The 21,900-nt window shown below is 41.4% G+C and overlaps 1 protein-coding gene across 2 annotated transcripts in view; it reads left to right on the top strand.

Annotated features, from left to right (window-relative positions):
• DDHD1 (DDHD domain containing 1) overlaps positions 1–21,900 on the top strand; it is a 68,823-nt gene that overhangs the window by 10,675 nt on the left and 36,248 nt on the right. Inside the window, exons 2-4 of one of the 2 annotated variants that reach the window (XM_050897418.1) lie at positions 4,948–5,121; positions 15,147–15,167; positions 20,288–20,416. In XM_050897418.1, coding sequence (XP_050753375.1) covers positions 4,948–5,121; positions 15,147–15,167; positions 20,288–20,416 — 324 coding nt within the window. The remainder of the gene's footprint in view (positions 1–4,947; positions 5,122–15,146; positions 15,168–20,287; positions 20,417–21,900) is intronic. The other variant, XM_050897417.1, reaches the window with a different exon arrangement.

Raw genomic sequence — 21,900 nt, forward strand, 5'->3', positions numbered from 1 at the left:
GGGGAAAAAAAGCCCTTTTTGTGTAAAAATAAATCCTTTGTTGCAGTCTAGATCGCTTAAACTGTTTTCCTCTAAAAGTGGTAAAATATGTATGACTAATTAAAATAAAGTGCCTTTCATCAGCTCATAATCCCTGCCATTCAAATTTATTTAGAAATTCTTGTATAAATAAACCATGCAAGTGTATAACTGGCCAAATATATTGGTATCTTTCAGTCTGAAGCACTGCCAACTGCAGATTATATGGCGTAAGACTGAAGGCAGTAAAGAAATCAAGGCAAATCCTTTCCTAGGGTCAAGATTGTAGGGACAAAGATAAATAACACTTCATATTATAGATTTGGAATTCTGTATTGGCAAAAAAAAAAAAGTTAAATTACAACATGATGTAAATATCTGTGTGTTTAATTCTCCCATAAAACAAAAATAACTGAAAGAATGTAGTTTAAGCTTTCTAAAATCATCTGAATATCCAAGACATGAATGAATTTATTGAAGGTGGATAGGAGTGAGTGAAATTGCATGCTAAAATGGCAATTTTGATTCATCACTTTTTCGTGGTGATTACTGTAATAGCTCGCATCAAGTTCTCTGGATGAATTGCAGAGAAATCTTTAACAGCACCTGTCCAAGAGGAATTGTTGTTTATGAAGGCATGCCTTTACTCTTTCCCACAGTCAACAGATTATACTGAAAAATCTCCTCTTGTGTTGCAGTCGCCTCGTTTCCCCACCCAATCCAGAGTATTCAGTGTAATTACCATTAATACACCTCTCTCTCTTCATAAGTGAAATGCCACTTGTTTTTGAGCTGGTGACTTTTGGCATCAGTAGGTTGTCATCATCATCGTGATGGGCGTTAGACTTTGACCTGGACTGAAATCCAGCATTACACACTGCTAATAGTATAGCCATCGTTGTTCAGTTTTGAAAACACAGATGTTAATGGGAAGTTGTTCTTTCCCACTTTACCAAGCCTCCTCTCTAATGAGAAGATGAAATGGTTCTTTGTGGGCAGTGATCACAAATTGGGTTGTTTTGGTTCTGAAAGCCAGTGTTCAGTTTTCTTAAAACCAAACTCTGCTTCTGATGGAAGGAAATGTCATTTACTTGCTTCCTCTACCAGGCAGTTTTCTCTTGAGGTTTCCCAGTAGCACGGTGATCAAACCTGCCATCCAGCTGGCGATGTGAAATAAGACAAGCTTGTAGTTCAGGGTGCTGTGGCTGCACGCTACGTGTGCAGCAGTTTAAAGGAGGGGATGAGGGAAAAAAAAAAGCAACTCCTGGATCACCCTAAAATCCCACTGAGCTTTGGAAAACAGAATTGCCTCACTCAGGTTTTAAAGCCCTAGTCTGAAAACAAAGCTCCATAATAAGCTGTCTTTGCAGCTGAAAGTGATTTATATTTCCATATAAATGCCCTTTCCAGACCCAGAGCCAGATACATTAGTTTATTACCAAACTAAACTGTCCTGTAAAGATTGCACAATAAATTTTTTCTTATTTCAAACATGCTGGTTTTTCCTGGCTGAGCCTTTCTGGAGAAGGCATTGCCCATCTTATGTTTGAGAGCTGCTGTTGAGTGCTACAGTCTACTCTTGTAAAGAATCACTATGGGAAAGTTTCTCTCAGGCAAAAAGAGCCTGAAAATGTTTATTTTAATGCTTTATGTTTAGAATTTTAGAAATCTGTAGGTGGAAATTCCCATGTGAAAAACTTAAAGACCTTCAAAACTGAAAAAGAGGTGTCTTGTATTCCTTTAGTTTGGAGTACAAAATAGTATTCATATGATTATTATTTTTTTTAAAAAAAGAAGTCTTTTTATGGATTCAATGAATGGAGCCTCGTCAGAATGCTTAGTCAAGAATTAAGGAATTGCTTACAGATTTTCCCAGTAAGGATTAACATCTGACGTAGTCCTGTCATTGCTTCAGCAACAATGGGATCCTTTAGTTACGCTCACATATTATGTGCGTTTCATTTCTTCCTGCAGACAGTGCTTTATTTGTCAGGGCAGCCTAACTGGGTCTGTGTGTATTAGCTCAACTGAAAAAATGCGGATATCTGACAGGTGTAAAATGTAGGGGAGTACAGCAAAGGTTAAGACAAGTGCGTGATGAGAGGCTACTGTATGTGGTGACAACTGACATTGCTGTGGTTAGCTCTCATTTCATGAAAACTAAAGACTTGTGTTTCACACTTCATTGATGGGATGTAGACTCCAAAGTTAGTTTAAATTTTCATAGACAATTGAATTTTCTGTGTCATTTGTAGTGACTGTTAACTTCTGCAGTTTAAAGCCACTCAGACCTTTTGTTCTTCTGATGTGTTGGGATTCATTTTCATTAAATACCCATGCTCTTTGAACACCCCGACCTCTTTGTCTGATGGATCATCCATGTCCAAAACGTTAGAAATTCAGCACACAGCAATTGGCTTCCATTTGGAATAGCTATTTTAGCAGTGCAAACAGAAGTTGAATGGTAGAACTGGGTCTTGCACGACTTCTGTCTGCATTTTGTTCAGGCCAACAAGACCGGAGTCATCTGTGGTATATATAGGCAGAGCTGAGGATGCAGGGGGATCGAAGAATTTGAATGGGGCTTTGGGGAACTTGGGTGGGATGAACCAGCACGCCCAATGCCTGCCGAAGAAAACTGGGATCTGTGGGAAGTTGGGATGAGAGAGGCTGGCGGCGCTCGGAGCCATTGTTTTGGGAAATTCACTCTCTGTGTTGTCCCATGTGTGCACAGAGGGGCTGTTTTATAGGGTTGCCTGCAGGATTCCCAGTCACGAGGACGCTTGGGTAACTGGGGGAGAGCATGTGTGCCAGCACCAAGTGAGGGAAGTTCAGTGGTAATGTGGGCTCCTTGCTCCAGATTGTCTGCCTCCAGCGTCCACTTCCCTCCCTGCCGCGAGCTTTCCTGCTGTTCACCTTTCCTTGCTGATTGCTGCAGGACCAACTTAAGGATGCCATCACCCGCAAGTGTGCCCTCCTTCTGTTACAAAGGTGGGGTGTTAAGAGCTTATCATCATTTCTAGTACTGTGGAAACAGTGTTTTCCTGTAAATCTGCTACGGGAAAGGTTTCAAAATTGGCTTTAGAACATTTTGAGTGTTCCTTGCCCTGTGGGGAGATTATTGTAAGGAGATTTTTCTTTTACTTTCGTAGCTTGTAGGTGCAATGGTCTGAGGGATGAAGAATTCAGAATAGTTTAGAGGTTCCAAGTAAATTATGGAGGTGCTTGCAATTCTCTATTACATTCTCGTCTGCAAGCAGTTAGTACAAAAAATACTTCAGGTGTACACTAGTGTCCATGGGCACAACGAGCACTAGTGGCATATCTGTAGCGGAGGGCAGTGCAGAGACTTCTGAACCGCCGTCAAGCTTAGTGGGACGTGCCCAGTCCCGGTGTGGTGCTCTCTGAAGGAGATGCTTTCATGACCTGAGCTAGTGGCTGTGCTAACAGAGCGGTGTGGCCGGGCTAAAAACCACTGCCCTTGGCTGGGTCACCTCGCCCAGCTGTGTTTGTACTGGTCTGGTGATAGATCAGATGGATCCCTTCCTTTTCTCAGTAACTCTGAAATCTCCATGCTCTCTATTGTTTCTTGTTTGTTTTTTTTACCTAATTTTCATTTACTGTTTCTTTGCATCTATTGTTTCTTTTCCAAGCTGTCCTTACCAGCTTTTTTCCCGCCTTCCAGGTAGGAACAGATCTTTGAGTAGTAAAGCCTATTTCCCCCCCCCCCCTGCTTTCTTGAGCCTCTTCTTGTGTGGTTGAGTTCTTAGGTGCTTTGGAGAGCTAAACTTGTGCGGTTAGTATGCACACATGCACACGAGACGTTTGCATTTGGCCGTATGCAGTATATGTACGCAGTATACAGCAGCACACATTAGCATGCACTGGAGGTCAGTGGTCCAGCTGCTCTGGGGTCTCAGCAGAGCTATATCTGTGCTGGTCCCATTGAGGCTGGAGGTTGGGGTCTTACGGGCTTGTGGAGCACAGGCACACACAGTATTTCTCCTTCTTGATTTTTCCAGATGTAGGAGGAGAAATTCTGAGCTGAGCTACAATGGATATTATTGTCTCAGCTTGCTTGCAGGGATGAGTATAAGAGGAGAATTCTTGCTCCCTCCAGCCCCTGTGGTTAGTGTGAGCGTTAACTACAAGCACAGTTTGATGAAGAGTAAGCACCAGGATACATTTTTCCTGGTGACTTCTCTTTTGTCACCTGGACAGCAAATGCTGGGCACCCAGCCTCCTCATTTGGAGTGCCGAAACTGAAACTAGAATGACAGTGACCAAAATCAGTCTTTCACCAAGGGCTGTTTTTAATAAAAAAACCCCTTTCATCTTTAAAGTCACCCTTTATGCTAATTGATGTGTAGTTTGGGTTATTGTAAGTGCAATTCCCAAAGGAAACGAGGCTCTGTGCAGTCAGGGTAAGCATGAGAGGTTTTGTATCTCCTCCTCATTCTGCAGCCTCTTGATAATTTTGAAACCAATGGTTGTTATCAGTCAAATTTTATAGAGGAGCACAAGTCTCACAAAGTTCCTAATTTTTTGAAAATGCAAGGCAACTGGGTAGAGAGAAGCTCCCGTTAAAGCTGGACTGTTGTTTGAACTTAACCCTTAATAAATTTTACAGAATCTGCATCTTTCTGTCCCCCTCTCACATCCTGACACACACTCTGAAAATTTGGCCTCATTAGCTTAGGTGTTTGCAGATTAACACTACTTTCACTACTCATTTTAGCCCCATGGGAAAAGGTGGTGGTGTTTCTCGATGCATTTGTGGTTACCTTGTTAGGGGTCCCAGCAGCGGGAATGTAACTTTGTCATCAAAACACCAAACCGAATTCCCTTTCCTTCTTATCTGCTGTCAGTTTGCGATTTGTTGCATTTAATAAATAAATAAATAAATAAAAATCTCTTGTTTGATTTTAGAAACGGAAAAGATCCCTGTAATGCGTGGACAGTGGTTTATTGATGGTACATGGCAACCTCTGGAAGAGGAGGAAAGTAACTTAATAGAACAGGAGCATCTCAACCGCTTCAAAGGCCAGCAGCTGCAAGAGAGCTTTGATATGGAAGTATCAAAACCTGTTGACGGGAAGGAGGGTAAGATTGTTTAGATCACTACTTTTATAGTATGTTCTCTGGACAGTTGGGGTCTGGTTTTCTTAAGTAAGAATGTGATCTGTAATGGTTTTCCATCCTACATAGTGGGGAACATTGTTGTAGGCATCAGTTTGCTCTCCCATTTTTCAGTGCATCTCAATGTTGTAGGATTTCCTGCTGCAGCACATTTAATGAACACTGTAAAAATTATATTCATGGACAAACTTCTTGTTCCCATTTTGCTTCATGTTTCATTTCTTTTAATTGTGTTTGAAATCTCACTTCAAACTGAAATCTCTTGATGGGACAAGAAGAATCAGTGTCTGAATGCAAACTGGCTATTAGCTCTCTGGCCAGCATTCCTAATTCTGCCCTAAAGGGAGTATCAGTTTTACAGATCACATTTCATTTTCCATTCTTGTTCAGTCTGTGAATTTATTAGAGTAGTTTTCAGCTGTAGTAAATCTTGGGCATTCATTCGGTTATGGAAGTCCTTATATTTTAATGACCAGGCTGAGGACATTCAGTTAGTGTTCCTGGGAATCTCAGGTGATTGATGAACTTGGTGAACAATCTACAAACCAAGAGCTGCAAGTACAGAGGCCTCACAATATATTTTAGTAGGGTTTTGGTTGTGTTATTCTTTATAAAGCAACTTTATTTTTAAACTCCTTAAACTACAGCTTTGTACAAAGCAGTTACAGAGTGCAGGAGTGGCCCTGAGCACTGCACAGTGGCCTGTGTTTTGGCCATGAGCATGGAGTTCTTCCATGTGAACTACCTGACCACACAAGTAAAAGCTTGTTAATAAATTGGAAGCAAGGCAGTATTCAGGGTACTTCTGTAGTTACTGTAAGGAAAACCAGAATATCATTTGTTGACTTAGGGAGATTTTTCAACAGTACGGAGAGTAGTTAAGTTAGCGAGGACTCTGTGAATATTTTTTTTCTATTTGTACCACTTTAAAAGATCTTTTCCTCTGGCCAAGCCTGCAGTACAGTCTTCTGCTTTAACAGCTCTGTCAGGTAGGTGCATAAAATGGTGTGACCCCTGAGCCACAGCACTGTGCCAGTACAACCACCCTTTTGAAAGGCACTTTTACCTGTATCTCTGTGTGCTTGTACTGGTTTATTGTTCCAGTGTACTGGTACAAAGCTCAGCTTTGTTAGTACAGCTGCACCCCCACTGTGAGCACGGTGCTGTTTGTGGTAGGGTAGTATGCTTTACATGGAAAGCACATCCTTATGGCTGCTGAGTGCTTCCAGCCTTTAGCTTAACTCCTGATGGAAGGAAGGATGGCTGGCTTCAGTTGTACTTGGATTCTCCTTACCGAGTAAGGAAGAGAGTTCAGTTTTTTTTAGAAAAAGCCTGGTCTGTGGAGCAGAAGTTTTCAGATTTGAGGTTGGAGAGATTGGGGAGAGCGATGAGAAAGATATAATCCCTGACATTTATGAAAACATAAAAGATCAGAAAAAGCAACTCCAAATTCAGACACTGGTGCCTTTTCTAAAACTGTCGTGGTTTAACCCCAGCCAGCAACTAAGCACCATGCAGCCGCTTGCTCACTCTCCCCTCCCAGTGGGATGGGGAGGAGACTTGGAGAAAAAAAAGGTAAAACTCATGGGTTGAGATAAGAACAGCTTAATAACTAAAGTAAAATATAATAATAATAACAAATATGACAACAATAGTAATAATTGTAATGAAAAGGAATATAACAGAGAGAAATTAGACCCAAGAAAAGAATAGTGATGCACAATGCAATTGCTCACCACCCGCTGACCGATGCCCGTGCAGCGATCCACCCCTCCCAGCCAGCTCCCCCCAGTTTATATACTGGGCATGACGTTCCATGGTATGGAATACCCCTTTGGCTAGTTTGGGTCAGCTGCCCTGGTCATGCTCCCTCCCAGCTTCTTGCACACCTGCTTGCTGGCAGAGCATGGGAAACTGAAAAATCCTTAACTTAGGATAAGCCCTACTTAGCAACAACTAAAACATCAGTGTGTTATCAACATTATTCTCACACTAAATCCAAAACACACTGTACTAGCTACTAAGAAGAAAATTAACTCTATCCCAGCTGAAACCAAGACAAAAACTAAAGTTTAAAAAAGAAAAAAAGCAAAACCAAAAAAAACCCCCAAGCTATGTACGCAGTCACTTTAGAATGGAATACATGTCAAGTCACCAATAACTTTCAACAGATTTTTTTTTTTTTTTTGTAGTAATAGGAGAGTTGCAGGAAAATTATAGCTAGCAGTAAGTGTGAAAAGAGGTTTTGTCATTATAATATGCCTCTCAATATAGCTCTGATCATCTGGCATCCATGATTGCCGTCTGCACGTGGCACTGGGAGAAGCTTTATAACTTGCATTATCACTGGTGAAGTAAACATAATTAGTTGGAGAAGTGCTGAATTCAGTTTATAAATTTCTTAAATGCTACAATTTGTTGTAATTGCATCCGGTATGAAAGATATTTTGGTCCCATCAAGGCTTACAGGTAGCTGTTATTTAAGATGAGTGGAAGTTAGAATAGATCTGTAAATATCATTGAGAGGCAAAGTGACTATTCAGAATGCCATGATAAAGCATTGTAAATGCTGAAAAACTAGCCATCTCATCTAATTCCTCAGCATTATTAAGACGACCTGCTGTAACAGTCTCTTAGTACTTAGACATAATTACTTTCTTATACGAACATGCCCGTTTGCATCATGAATAATGAAAAACTGGCTTGTCAACAAGCATCTTGTTGATATGTGGTAGACAAACCTGTCAGCTCTTGATTTGACCCCAGCCATGCTCTAAATGGTGGCAGTTGGCTGAAAAGTTAGGAGCCGGTTCCACTTTGCTGCTCCTGTTCTGGATAATTTTCTCTTAGTCAGCCTGCTAACTCAGGGCAACATATGATCTCCTGGAACTTAGTATCCAAGACTCAGTTGACAATTTATTTGCAATTTAATCATCTTGATTTCTTTATTTTATTGCCCTCCAAAATCTTTTTGTGAAGAAAACAGAATTGCGAGCAAGTTTACTGGGTGTTTAGCACCCTGTTTTGAGCAGCCTGCCCAGTGCATTGCTGGCAATGGAGTCACCCCATTTAAGCACAGGGCAAGCGGTGCTTCTTCCAGTCTGCGTGTGGAGTCATCCGTACAGATGAGTTTGTCTTTGCAAAAACTGACAGTGAGCGCTACGTACATTACCTGTGAAGGGTAGCTCCTCAGCATGCCATGCCCCTCGCCTTTCCTCCTATCTTTAGTTTTGGGATACACGTTAGGAGGGTACCCTTACGTCTAAAAAAACGATTTCCCGCTCCAATGATTTGATTTATTAATTCTGCTCCTGGGTTGCAGCATGTTAGCAAGGAAATAACTAAGCTTCATCGAGGGCTTTTGTTGGTGATAGGATGTTGATGAATAAATGCCCCATTATTAAACTCTTAATCCAAGCAAACCTTCCTCTGAAAGTGCAAAATGTTCCAGAATAGGGGTCTCCAACCTGTGGGCTATAAGTAACATAATGCCAGTGCTACCTTCCAGTGTTGTTGGGGAGCACATGAAGCTGTAAATGCTGAAGGTAACAGAAAGCATATGATGGTGTTTTGGTGAATGATTTCTCAAGTTCTGTTTTCCATGAGGCAGCCTGGAGACCACTGCTTCAACAGGAGATCCCTCTGCTGAGCAAACCGTAGTGGTATTTTGATTTTCATCCTTACAAAGTATTTAATTTCACGCCTTGCAAAATGAACTGCCTTTATGGTGCCTGATGTCGCTGACTCCTCTTGGTGTCTGATCCTCTTCAGTGGTCTGCTGAGCTATTGGTCTCAGCAGTGGCATGACTTTCTCAGGGAAATTATTTGTTAGGGCAGAACGTAGAAATGGGGCACTTCATTTCTTAGGACCGTCCAAGCAGATTAATGTGACCTTTAGATTTGCCATATCCAGTTGACCTGGATTCATCACCAAGAAGGTTATGTCCCCTAGGAGTTCACAGGCATGGTTCCCAGGTACCATAGCTCTATCTGCTGCTTGTAAAAATTAGTCAAATTTCTGAGATTTCTGGAAGGATACTTCGTTCTGAATGCGTTGGCATCTGTAACACTTGTAAAAGGCCAGCTACCCTGACCAGCGATGTCTGAAGTGCAGCATGCACAGGAGGTGTTGGCGTATGACAGCCGACTGCCCAGACCACTGCAGACCAGGCAGTACGTCTGCGTGTCGGGGAGGGATGCTGCGGGCATGAGCCTCTCTTCGTTGACTCTGCAGAGAGCTCTGGCTCCTGAGGTGCCTAAAACCAGGCCAGAGGAATGCTGCTGAAGTCCTGGTGCAAGCAAATGCTGCTAGGGCATCACCCGTCTCCTCCATTGCTTGACCACACTCTGTTTCCCATCTCATCACCCCGGAGTCTGCTTTGATCCTGGCCAAATTCCATATACATTTTTCAGTTTAAATAGTTCATTTTATTGTTGATAGATACAGGAAAAGACGTTGCTATTCTGTCTTTTAAGACAAGAGTAACCGATACAGCTACAGGAGGAAACCACACTTAGGATGAGGAATTAGGGGTTTGGCTGCGTTTCGGCTGCTTTGTTGTGAAACGGAACGTCTGCAGCCTGCGTTTGAGTTAATGCAAATCACAAATCTGCACCGATGCAAATCTGCGTATCGGCAGAATCAGGAAGGCATCTTCTGCCTTGTCATTACATAAAGTAATTTTACATCATTTTTCTGAGCAAAATGAGAGTCATCACATTGTCATTTTATAGTTGTATTGAGGAGTAGAGCTTGGCGTTTGCCACGCAAGTCTATGCTAAAAACAGTCAACTCTGATGACTCCTCAAACCCCTAAATGAGATGCTGCACTGCTGTAACAGTATATGTGGGCTTCCAGGTCTGATTTGTTGTTCTGCCACTCTGTTGATAGGTAGACAATACTGGGGGTTTTTTGGGCCCTCAAATTCATTTGTCCAATACTTGTTTTTTTTCATCCAGGTAACACTAGGCTTTTTTGTATATTGGCTTTGCTTGTCCTTCTTAAGAACAATTCATTCTTCAAACTTAACATACAGAAATTAATATCAACACAACATGTCAGGTGACATTTTGATCCAAATTCTTAGGTTCAAAATTCTAAATATTTGATACAAACTTCAGCCCTTAAAATGTGGAAATATCTGGGGTGTCTACTTGATCGCACTGAGAATGGGTAAATCTCTGTGCCTTTGTGCAGAAATGCTGACCTTTCTTGTACTGCGTATACCCAGTGATTACACTTAAATATATTACTACTGTAAAATAATTCTATAAATATTTCCGAGAAAAACCGAGGTTATAACACTTGTTCTGTGAAGCAATGTTTCAGCTGAAACCATTTTGAAGGGAATACAAAAAGGGTATCATAATACCTTTTTAGCAGTCAATAAGCTTAAAACTTACAGAATAACGTAATAGAAACTGCTTTTTATGCATACTTAGGCAGACAGTGAGTTCAGGACCTATCTAAAGTAGTCCATCAAAGGAGCAGCATTCTCAAGAAATTTCAGTAATATCGAGGCCACTGTAAGATAAAACATGAACTCAGATCATAGCAGATGCTTAAGGGTTCTCAGACTAGGTATTTTGCTAGCAGCGCTGAAGCACAATGAAGGTGGTGACGTTCAGACTAAGAGCTTCTTGATGGAGGGTCAAATTCGCTACTTCAGTGTTAATTTTTCTCTCTTGCTCTGTGGCCAGAGCTCACGTACCCCTTGCTGTGAGTTCCTCGAGCACAGAGGAGCTGTTAGCAGGCAGGTGCCCACCGCTTCAGTTGCAGGCAGGCGGTCAAGGATGGAGGAGCAGCTTTTGTCACACAGTCCGACTTTCAGCTGGAGGTTCAATCTGTGGGACCCACAGCTGCCTGGTAGACAGTAAAACTGCCATCTCTTGCCTTCTGTATAGCGGCAGTGGTGCCGAACAGCAGAGCAGGAACAGCAAGTGCTCAGCATGCTCCTGGGGAGGTAGCGGCAGGGGATGCTTCCCACTGCTCTAGGCTAACGTGAAGGCTAGTTCTGATTCTTCCATTCAAGACCACGGAGTAGTGGTTCAAAGGGTACATCATAAAGTGGTCCCCGGTATAAATAACATCCTCTAACAGCTTTAACATTTGCTATCTCTGCCTTAAGAATGCTTGGTTAGCTGTTACTATCATAAATAGAGTACCTATCATCTGTTGCTCCATCATCTTTTTCAGGTATGTTCATCCTAATTAAGGATGAAGTGAAGATGAAAGCTTAGTATACGTGATAGTAAGATGGGACTAGACATAGTTCATTGTATTTGCACAGAGAGATGCTCAAAATTGAGCTGGAAATCGCCTGAGCAACCTGATTCAAACTTGAAATTGGATCCAACTTAAAAGTTGATCCGGTGCTGTGTAGAGGATTGGAGCAGACGAACCGCAGCAGTCCCTTTGACAGAAATTATTCTGTGATCAAGTCTATGATTCTGTGATAGATGATAAGAAATGTAGAAAAAATCCTGTGAGTCTGAATCAGAATTAATTTTTTTAATGCATCGGTTTTGAAACTCCATAAGTTTATTGGTTTTTCTTATGGAATTTCAGCATGTGGTTAGATGCCACAAAAACTTATTATAAAAGTTGCATTTGGAATAGTTGATTTGTTTTGTCTTGGATTTCAAATAATATTTTCTCTTTTCATAAGAAGTTTATATAGATTTTTGTCACAGCTGGCTAAGTTCACCTTTATAAGGGGAAGTCATATCCATAGAATCAGAGAGTCATGCAGATCAGAAGGGATCCCTGGAGATGATCTAGTCCAACCCTCCTGCTCAAAGCTGCGGAGTCAATGAGAGCAGGTTGCTTAGGGTGTTTCCAGTGGGGTTTTGAATATCTCCAACAACGGAGACTCCACAACCTTTCTGGGCAATCTGTATCAGTGTTTTATCACCCTCACCATAAAAAAGATTTTTTGTTATACTTTACTTGAATTTCCTGTGTATATTCTTCTTGAGTGTTGTATTGCCACAGCCAGTAAAATATTCTGCAGACTAAAATATTTTATCAAGTCCCAAGTGCAGTAGCTATGAGCCTAATTTTCCTCTCCTGTAGAAGACTGATGTGCGACAGTCATATACTTCACTTGCATCTGTATTAAGGCATCTGCTGACAGAGCTGTTGGCTGAGGGTGTGAAGAGGTGTGATCCTGGACCAGTATAACTGTGGCAGTCGAAGCCCTTGACACAAGCGTGGAATATCACTCACTTGTACTGGCATGAGTTACTGGATCAGAGAGTATTAACTGCTCCTGGTGTTTGTAAGGGAAGATGTCTTTCAGTTGCATTTCTCCCCACTCTCCAGCAGGCTAAGTGATTTCAGGGAATTGCAGCTTAATGACTTTGTGGATTCTGAAGCCAGGCTGGAGCCTCTTGATTTCTTATTGGATTTAAACACATTCTCTTGACTACATCAGGTTTTTGAGGCTAAAACATTTTGAAATTAAGACTATTTGTATGAGTGAGGGCCCACAGAGCAGTAACGCAGAAGACGTAGATTTGTAGGACTTCACTTTCAGCCTTGCTCAGGAACCCCCCAAGAAGCGTAAAAGGTATCCATCATAACCAGGTTAACAGCGAATGTAAGTCTCCTGTTGTGTAAGTGCCAAGAGCAGCTTCTTCCTGCTCATAGAACTTTACCCTGCTACTTAGCAGCAGCTTTCACTTACCTTAAAGTATTTCTTCCGTAATCACACAGCACCGATGTGTAAGTCCCTGAAAAAGAATCTTTTGGATTGCTGTGCAATATTTCAATATTTTCATGAGGAGTGAAATAACACAATAGAAAGTCTGATAGAAGTTATGGACTTGCCTTAGCATCGAGAGGAAGCTCAGCGGCAAAGCATGCATGCTGTTGCATTTCACCGTGGAAGGCGGCTTCTTGAGGACTTACAGAACAGGGTTAACAGTCGGGTATTTTGTCTAATCTAACTTTTAATGATCCTCTTACACTCTTTGGGGAAAATAATAGAGCTGCGCTTAAAATTGAGTTGTTTTTTTCAAATGTTTAGTGTATACTTAAGAAGGGTTACTGTGTTCTATCCTATACCAAGTAGAGTGATGATGCTTTTGTACGTGTAAATGGAAAGGCACTCAGTGAATCTGATGGCACTGTGTCCCAGCTTTCTTTTACTCATGCCTTTAGCTTTGTTGTGATGTCATAACTGTTTATGAAGAGTGAAGAAATTGAATTTGGCTAATGTGACCTGACACTTTTGCTACAAGACCAGTTTTTTAAGTGTATATAGTTTTTCAGAAAATGTGCCAACTTTTTTTTTCTAAAAATGGTAATACTAATGACACCCCTTTTAAAAATTTTACTTTGAAGCTCAGTGTTTTTACTTTTAGTTCTCTACTACCTCCCTCCCTTCTCCCTCCCTTCTTTGTTCAAATGGAGAGGATATAAGGAGAATTCAGATGCTGCATGTCTTAAGCGAAAGCATTCCCAAGGTACAGTAATTGTAGATTTCTTTTTTGTAGTACTCCTGGCTTAGGAAGCTTTAAATTCTAGTTTGCTTATATCAGTTAAATGTGTTAGATTTACATGCTTCAATTTCTTGAGCTGTATTCATGCCATTTCCTTCAAAAGGGAAGGAAAAAGCATCATAAATCTTAGAAGAAAAGTAGAAGTGTTGTGAATCTTAGAGAAAAGTAGATGCTAACAGTATCATACAGTAATCCTTATTATAATTGTTTGCGACTGTGATGAAAACTGTAAACGTTTAGTTTCTTACACTCTTTATATGTGGTTTGGCTTTTTCAATAAACTAAAAGCAACTTTTTTAGAATCACAGCAGGCCTGGTATAAGATAAATTATGTCAGAGAAGGAATTGAGGGTTTATACTAGATAATGTTTTGTTTGCCACTTTTTTTTGGATAATGCATGCATCTTTAATTTTATGTTGTAAATTATTTTTACTGCAGCTTTTGTATGAGTACTGGAATGAAATGAGACTTTGGCCATGTGATATAAAAAGGGGAAGCTGTATAGAATACGTGATAAAGGCTGCTGTGTTGCAGAAAACAACTTTGGACTTTGCAGCAGCTGATGTTGTGCAAATTTGTTTCAGAAAGTGGGAGTAGATCTTACAGGAGCCATTAATGATTGCAGAAGGCTCAAAAGTACTTGTCACTGGTCTTTCTCTGCCACCGTTAAAGCCAGTAGTGATTAAACTTTTACTGACTCCAGTGACTGTGGAACTAGACTTCTGAAAACTGCACCCTCGATTTAAAATGTAAATGCACATGGTAGGTTTAGAGTTATTCTTGTCATACCATATATTCTTTTAGCTCCTGGGAATATTGTGAAGTATGAGAATTTATTTTGACATGCATAAATGTTTGCCTTTTGACTTCCTTTAATTATATTTTTCTATAATTGGGTCCAAATGAAAATGCCTGAAATCAAAATGTTTAATAGTAAACTTTTTCCTGCCTCTTCTCACACATGGAACTCAAGTCTATTAAAGGTGAATAAGTGTAAGTGCTGTCTTGAGCAGTAAAAAAGGAATTCTGCTTTTATTTTGTGACTGTAATTTTGAAATTATTTTGTATATTTTTTTCTCCAAATCATGTTCAATTGTGGTAATGAATGTGCTGGAATTAAAAGATTAAAAGTAGGTGCTTATATAACAAATAGTGACAATGATGAATTGAGAGGTGGTGAAGTGCAATATAAAAATGACAGCAATGTGAAACAGCCCTTTTTAATTAAGAGCAATAGCGTTTTTAATGGCTTTGCATTTGTTTTTTAAATAAATGAGAAGAGGTTTTAAAATCTACAGCTGTACCTCAGGTTTGCATACCAGAACTTCAGAGTTGTTTAAGAACGAACAATAGCAGCCAAATTATGCTCTCAGCTACCTGTATGATGTGGCAGGCTTTTGTGCAGAAACTACTGCTTACTGATTGCAAGACAGATTAATTTAAAAATCCCTGGGAAAAAAACAAGGCAGAAAAGGTTTTCAGGCAGTATGTATCCCTTCTCTGGTCTTTAGCCCTAACTGGAATGACAGTGCCTTTGTGGTGGAGATGGAGGTAATATCAGCTCTTAGCACTTCAAAGATGCTTTCCTCTAGATTGATTTTGACCTGAGCGTAGTTGAACTCTGGTAGAAGAGAATCACCCCATGCTTTGGTCTTGGCAGGTGGATGAAAGTATCAAGTTAAAAAACAGGTGCTTACCTTAAAGGGTATTTAATTTTAAACTGTTGGCCCCGTGAATTGCCATGTTCAAGTGCCTGCCGGTCTGCATTTGGTGCTGGGAGGTGTTCAGCTCCTCAAGCGTTTGAGCTGGGAGGATGTTTGCACTAGCAGTGCACGTGCAGTGTGCACATCCCCAGCTTCTCCACGGGTTTTGTGCTATGAGCATAAAAAATAGCACAGGCTTTCTGCTCCTCAGTTATTCCCCAGTTATTTTGACTCCAGACGAGTTTCTGCAGTCTAATTGAGATCAGGTGCTTCAAGGCTTTAGGAATATGTATTCTATATTTTATGTTTACCTCTTCATTTTTCATATTTAAACTTTTTAGAGGGATTTTTCCCTCTGTGTTCATATATCTTAGTGAAACTGAAGGTTTGTGTGATAGTAATCGTTGGTTTCTTCAGCTGGAAGAAGTCCTTTCTTGACCCCTCTCCCTTCCCCTATGCTTCTCTCCTTGTTTTTGCATGGCTTGCTCGCTCCTGTCTAGTGTCAGGCTATCTTCCATCTACAGTGGGGTTGTGCCTTCCACATACTCATACTCTAGGTGTCTGTCTCGGTTGGTATTCCTGAAAAATGTTTCATTTCTAGTTTCTGGCTACAAAGGAACCCAAAATTTGGTCTCATTTCCATGGGCTTGGCCTTCAATCCCAAACTAGAAAACTAAGCAGTGTGCAGAACACCTAGGGTTTTCTGCAGCTGGGGAAGATGCACCTCCAGAAACGCCTACTAAGAAAGCTGTGCATGTTGTCAGTGTCAGAGAAGTAGTCCATGTGAAAACAAAGCTGCGAGAAGTCTGGTCCAGAGGGAGATCCGTGTCCCATGGTTTTACGGGAGACCCTTCATCTTCTGTGCCTGACGTTCAGAGATACCACAGGCACAGTCAGATCTCAGCGAAGCTCAGCAACATCCTAGCCTGGTGCCCTAGACAGAATCCACAAACGTAGAAAGCGTGCTCCTGAAGGACCTAGAAGGCAGAGGAATGAACACAAAGGGCATTCCCCTGTGCCATACCCGCTGCCTAATCTGAATTCTGCGGCTTGGCTTCCCCAACCACTCTACGACATGCCTTGGTGACTTCCTGACGCTCTGTGACATCTCTCGGTATGAACAGCTGATGAGTTGTCAGTTTGACCACCTCTGCAGCATGCAAGAGGTTTATAGGACAGTCACTGTTCTGAAAAGAGAATGTAAATCATATTATCTCATCATCTTCAGGAAAACATAACTTTCTCTTCCTCGTGTTCAGTTTCAAAACAGTGATGACAGCCCTTGCTGTCCCATACCTGGAAAGCACAATTTGCATATCCTGATTTTTTTTTTTTTTTAGGATGCTTATTTTCAGACTGCTATCAAATCCTCTCCAAAGACACTTTTTTTGTTCCCTGCCTCACTGTTAACACACCCTGGGACTGTCAGCAGCGGAAGCTCCTTTTGGTTGGGCTCTTGAGAATCTCTTCACAGTCCTTGGTACAGTGTTGGCCCTCATGACGAGGTACCTTATTGCAGGGTTGGGGTTTTTTTTACCTAAAGAGTATCTCCTGTGCATAATGACAGAGAACCACTGTCTCTGCCTCGATACGCATGCACACGTGGCTTGGGGATCATTTATCCCTGTGACTGTTCTCAGGTAGGCAGCTCTTCTCTCAGTTGGGTTTCTGCCATGCAAATCTGCAAGGGTGTACCATTTTTCTCTCCCCAGACATTGTCATCACGGGGACAGATGCTTAGGTAGGGATAGAGAGCGCACAACCATAGTCATCAAGTGGGGTGTCACTCCTATTTTGAAGGGGTATTCGTGCACACCAAGAGGGCCTGGAGCTCAGGGTGATAGATTTTCCCTTATTAGGGGATTTTTGTTCCACTGGTGGACATCACATCCAGGGTCTGAGGATGAACAGGCATCCCAATGTTTATATAAATTTAAAAAAGGGGAGACAAAATCTCACCCCACCTCAGTAAGAGGGTGGATTGGTCTGTGGAACTGGTGCATTGATCCTCAGGCAGACTTTTTAAAGAGTGCATCTCATGGGATTTCAAAACAGAGTGCCAAGGTGGAGCACCCAGCTTAGTTTATTTTGACCCGGGTGACTCTTGTTAACTTTGGAAGGAATATGTCTGCTCCTGGTTGGTAAGAGAGACACCCTGGAAGTGTTACCCAAACTTCTGCAAACTACTGCACTGGAGTGCATGGTGCCTTTGAAATGTCCTGCAGCCACTGTGTTTCAGTGATTGAGTCTCTCTACTGCTGGTTTGGACTTTGCTCTGGAGTGTGCACATGGACGGGCACTCAAAAGCAAAGCAGTGAATGTGTTGGTAAACAAAATTTACTGAGAGATGCAAAATAAAATGTAAATATGTCAATTAAAATTGCAAAATTTATCATCTTACTGGCAAATTGGTAGATTCTCTGAAAAGCGTTGTCCACATGCATGTTCTGGATCCTGCCACTTCCCTAAAAACTCCTGATATTTTGTGGTTGAAGGAAAACTGAGAAGCAAGAACAAACACACACTTTTTTTTTTTTTTTTAAATTCTGTGTGCTGGGTAGCAAGGAAGGGTGTATAGTCCAGGTGCTGTAAAAAATATGTCTGAGCTTGAATGCAGTGTGTATGTTAACAACACATCTCAGAGAGGTAAGTTCCTCTGTTGTCAAGAGACAAGGAAGTACGGTCCTACTGAAGGTTACTGGTAGTTTCATGTGGTGCTTGTGTTAACAGTAGACCAAATTTTTCAGGTTCCCTTTTGAAGGCATTACTAAGTATGCAGAGAAATAGTGTTGGATATTTCATTGCAGTTCCTCAGTGCTGGCATGTCTTGTAGTTGATTTTGATGTGTCCCTCAACATATGTGTTTTTGAAGAACACCGTAAGAGTAAAAGTTAGGAATTTGTTCTTCCCAAGCGAGAATAATTCCTGCAGGGTAGGGAGAACCTACTTCTTTCTGTATATTCTTTCCAATAGAGAGGCTGGACTTGATTCCAGAAAGAGTTTGAGGATCGCTCTTCCCCAAACTGCTATTCTTCCAGTGGTAATAAGTGACTCAGCCACGGGCCTCTCCGTCTCTTCCTCTGCATGCTTTGGACATTGAGCACAACGCTCTCCAAAGGCATCAAGCTTCCAGCCCTCCTCTGTCAGCTTCCCCAGGAACATACTCTGAGGGAGATTTTACAGAATGCAGGTGGAACAGCTCTTAAAGACCTGCTAGAATATGCATTAAAAGTCTACATTGGTCATGGAATTGAGGACAGAGGAGATTGCAGAGACATCTGCAAGGAGGTCCCTTGCCTTTGCCACTAGACTACGTGCCTGTCTCAGGACATCACAGTCTCTGTTGCATTGTCTCCAAGTCTGAAAGAGGAAGTTTTGCTGGGAATTTCCTTTCCTTCTCCAGTTCTAAATTGGGATTTCTGGACATGGGCTCATCTCTGTGCCTGCAGGAATGTTTATGAAAATATGTTCATTGAGTTCTCACTAGATTGCTTCTTGCTCTGGCCAGTCGTTACCTTAAGCTGACATGTCTGCTCTTCCAAGTCAGGCTTACTTCCTTTCCTGTTCTCACTCTCAGTGTAAAACAACAATATAGTTCTAGTTATTTTTTGTGAATCAGTTGTTTACTGTAACAGAAGGGGTAATCCTTTTCTAATCCCCTTGTTTCTTTCGGACTTCATTTAGTTTTTCGTCAGACTATGCCAGGTCTATCTGCCTTGGCAAAGAAACAAAAAATACTACAGGAGAAAGGTCACAACGTCTGGCTTAACATGGCTGGTTTGTGCTGTAGCAGAATTAAAATATGAAATCATGATGGCTCAGGCTTTCTCAGAATGTTTTTAGAGGCATATAAAAAATTCATTTGGGTGGCTTAAAGTAGAGGACAGGTTAGAGCTCTGCTTGTTATGGAAAAACAAACCAAACCCAAAACAACCCCTCTGGGTGTTTTCCATTACTTTGGACTTTTTAGCAAGACCAATGACAGTAAAATAACACTTCTTTTGTCACAAGGCTATTGCTGTTGTCAGCTCGCCAAATGTTGCATACCCCACATTAGATGACACCTAAGCAGCGCATTTCCAAACTTAGGTGAAATCTGAATTACTAGTAATGCAGCTGTGGTACTGCTTTCCTCATGCAGGCTCCAAGCCTTAGATGAGAGATTCTGATTTGCATTATAACGTGCCTGCTGTGCTTAATCCCGACAATCAGGCAGTGTGTCATGAGGTTGGTCCCAGAGCTCAATCAGTTCCAAATCTGGAAAACACAATAACTGCACAAAAAACACTAGAGCTCTTAGTGGCTTTTGAAAAAGCTAGATTCTGTTCTGTGCCAGAAATTACTCATTCAGAGGCTTTCTCATTGAACTGCGCTTCCAGCTCCTAGATATTTCTGAAAGGAAAAAAATGCAATGGAGCCTTCTAGTAATGGAGCCTTGAAAGCCTCTGTGTTACTGCAGAGTACAGTCAAAACCAGGGATCTCACTGTACAGACACAAGAGAGAAAAGATAGGAGTGAAATCGCTCTTTTTCTAGTGATGAGAGTGCATGGGGCAGCCACCTGGTCATCAACACCAACCTGCAATATTTCAGGGTGCATTGCCCTGCCCCCACCCCACCCCCTGTTTTTTGTTTTCAGCTAAGGAATATTTTGGAAACCTACCCTCCCAAAATGAGGGTGGGAGGAGAATGATGTGAAATGTCCTCAGAGGTGGTCTCCAAACGGCTGCTTGTCCTGGTCAGATTAAGCCTAAATGTAAAAACTTTTCAAGGTAAGAAGTAATACGGATTTAGGTATAATGGAGCTCTAGATTTTAACTTGTATGTAAATTACCCTTCACTCTCTCTCTGTTTGAAGAGGCTTTTTTTTTTTTTTCCCCTCTTACCCATCTAAATGAAATGTTGTTCCTTTTTGCTGCAGCTATTCATAGTCTAAAGTTGAGTCGCAACCATGTGGACTGGCACAGTGTGGATGAAGTGTATCTTTACAGTGATGCAACAACATCTAAAATTGCAAGAACTGTTACACAAAAGTTGGGGTTTTCCAAAGGTAATATTTCTCAGAGTTTGTAAAGAATATTGTAAATACCAGTATTTTAAGTTTGTTACTTTAACACTAGAGGGAGATTTCAAGTTTGAAGTTTTAATATGCGACTAGCTCACTTTTGCCATTGCAGTTTTACAGAAGAGTACATTAGGGTCCTTAGGTTGTTGTACATAATTGTAACTAGATGTGAATAGGCTATGACTTATTTTTATTACATATGTTATTATCATTTTGGGTGCAGCAGTTAGCATTGCGTAATAAGTATATGAAAATATTACAGTGGCAGAGTCTAGCAGCTACAACATAAGAATTACAGTTCCCTTTGCAACCTTAACTTCACCGCTGTGTACTTGCATACTGTGATTCATTCCTTAAATACGGGATCATACCTTCCCCTCTCACCAGCTCTTGCTTTTTTTCAGTTCATTAAACAGATGTATGAACTGAGAGGAGGGGTGAAGCATTTAGACAGAAATTGTTTCCAGTAGGAATCCAGGCTCATTTAAGCTCGAAACTACCAGTTATAAAGCTAGCAAGGCTGAGATGGTTGGAAGAGAGGATGGTCTCTCTTAAGCAAAAGGCAGATTATTGTCAACCTTGAAAACTGGAACTTCTCCTCTCTGTTGTGGTGCTCCTATGCACTGCTGGACAACTACAAAAACAAGAACATACACATCTGTTTTGTTCCTTGGTCTCTGAAGAGACAAGATCAGGTAATAGGTTTGGCTTTAATCTCCATGCCTCTGTTCTGTAATTAATGCCCTCTTACCCCACAGGGCTCTTGGGTGGATACTTAATTAATGTTTGCCAAAAATTAATATAATTCAATGCTTCAGTTCCAGAAGAAATGAAGTATTCTGTATCCAGAACATGATTTGGATAGTGTGTAATAAAAAATAAGTAAGATCTGTCCTAAACAATTTGGGGGGAGAAATATCAAATAGAATTGGTAAACAAAACCTGTCCTGTGTAAAAACTGCCCTTAGTGTTTTTGTAGCGTTTTCCTCCTCTTTAAAAACAAAAAACGAGCTGTTTGTTTCAGGTTTTTGTGGCGGGGAGCGATGCTGCCTTCCTCTGCGTGGCCGTCTGAAGGGGTTGCTGGACTCGGGCGCAGCTAGCACTCATGCCAGGCTGTGGTCCTCTATATGGGTCTGTCACTAGAGGGGGATGGAGACACGCTGTGTGCCAGTGGGTTTCTCAAGCCAACTGCGGGGCACTGGGAGAATACCCATATTTGCCCTGGGTAACTGATATTTGGTTTGGCCACTGAACTGGAGAACGGGTGGGGCAATTTTGGGGTTGGATCAGCTTGAAATAAAACGTAGGTTTTCCCCGTCAAAATGAAAAATTGTAAAGCTTTTCAATCAGCTCTCTTAATGAGGTCAGAGAAAGAGTGACAGCGCTTATCAGTTTTGTGGCCAGATCGTTTCCATGATCCTTCCGTGCTGTGGAAGTGAGGTGGAGATATAAGGAAGTGTAGTGATTGA

The sequence above is a fragment of the Gymnogyps californianus genome, chromosome 5 (assembly GCF_018139145.2).
Source record: "Gymnogyps californianus isolate 813 chromosome 5, ASM1813914v2, whole genome shotgun sequence".
NCBI classification, from domain to species: domain Eukaryota; kingdom Metazoa; phylum Chordata; class Aves; order Accipitriformes; family Cathartidae; genus Gymnogyps; species Gymnogyps californianus.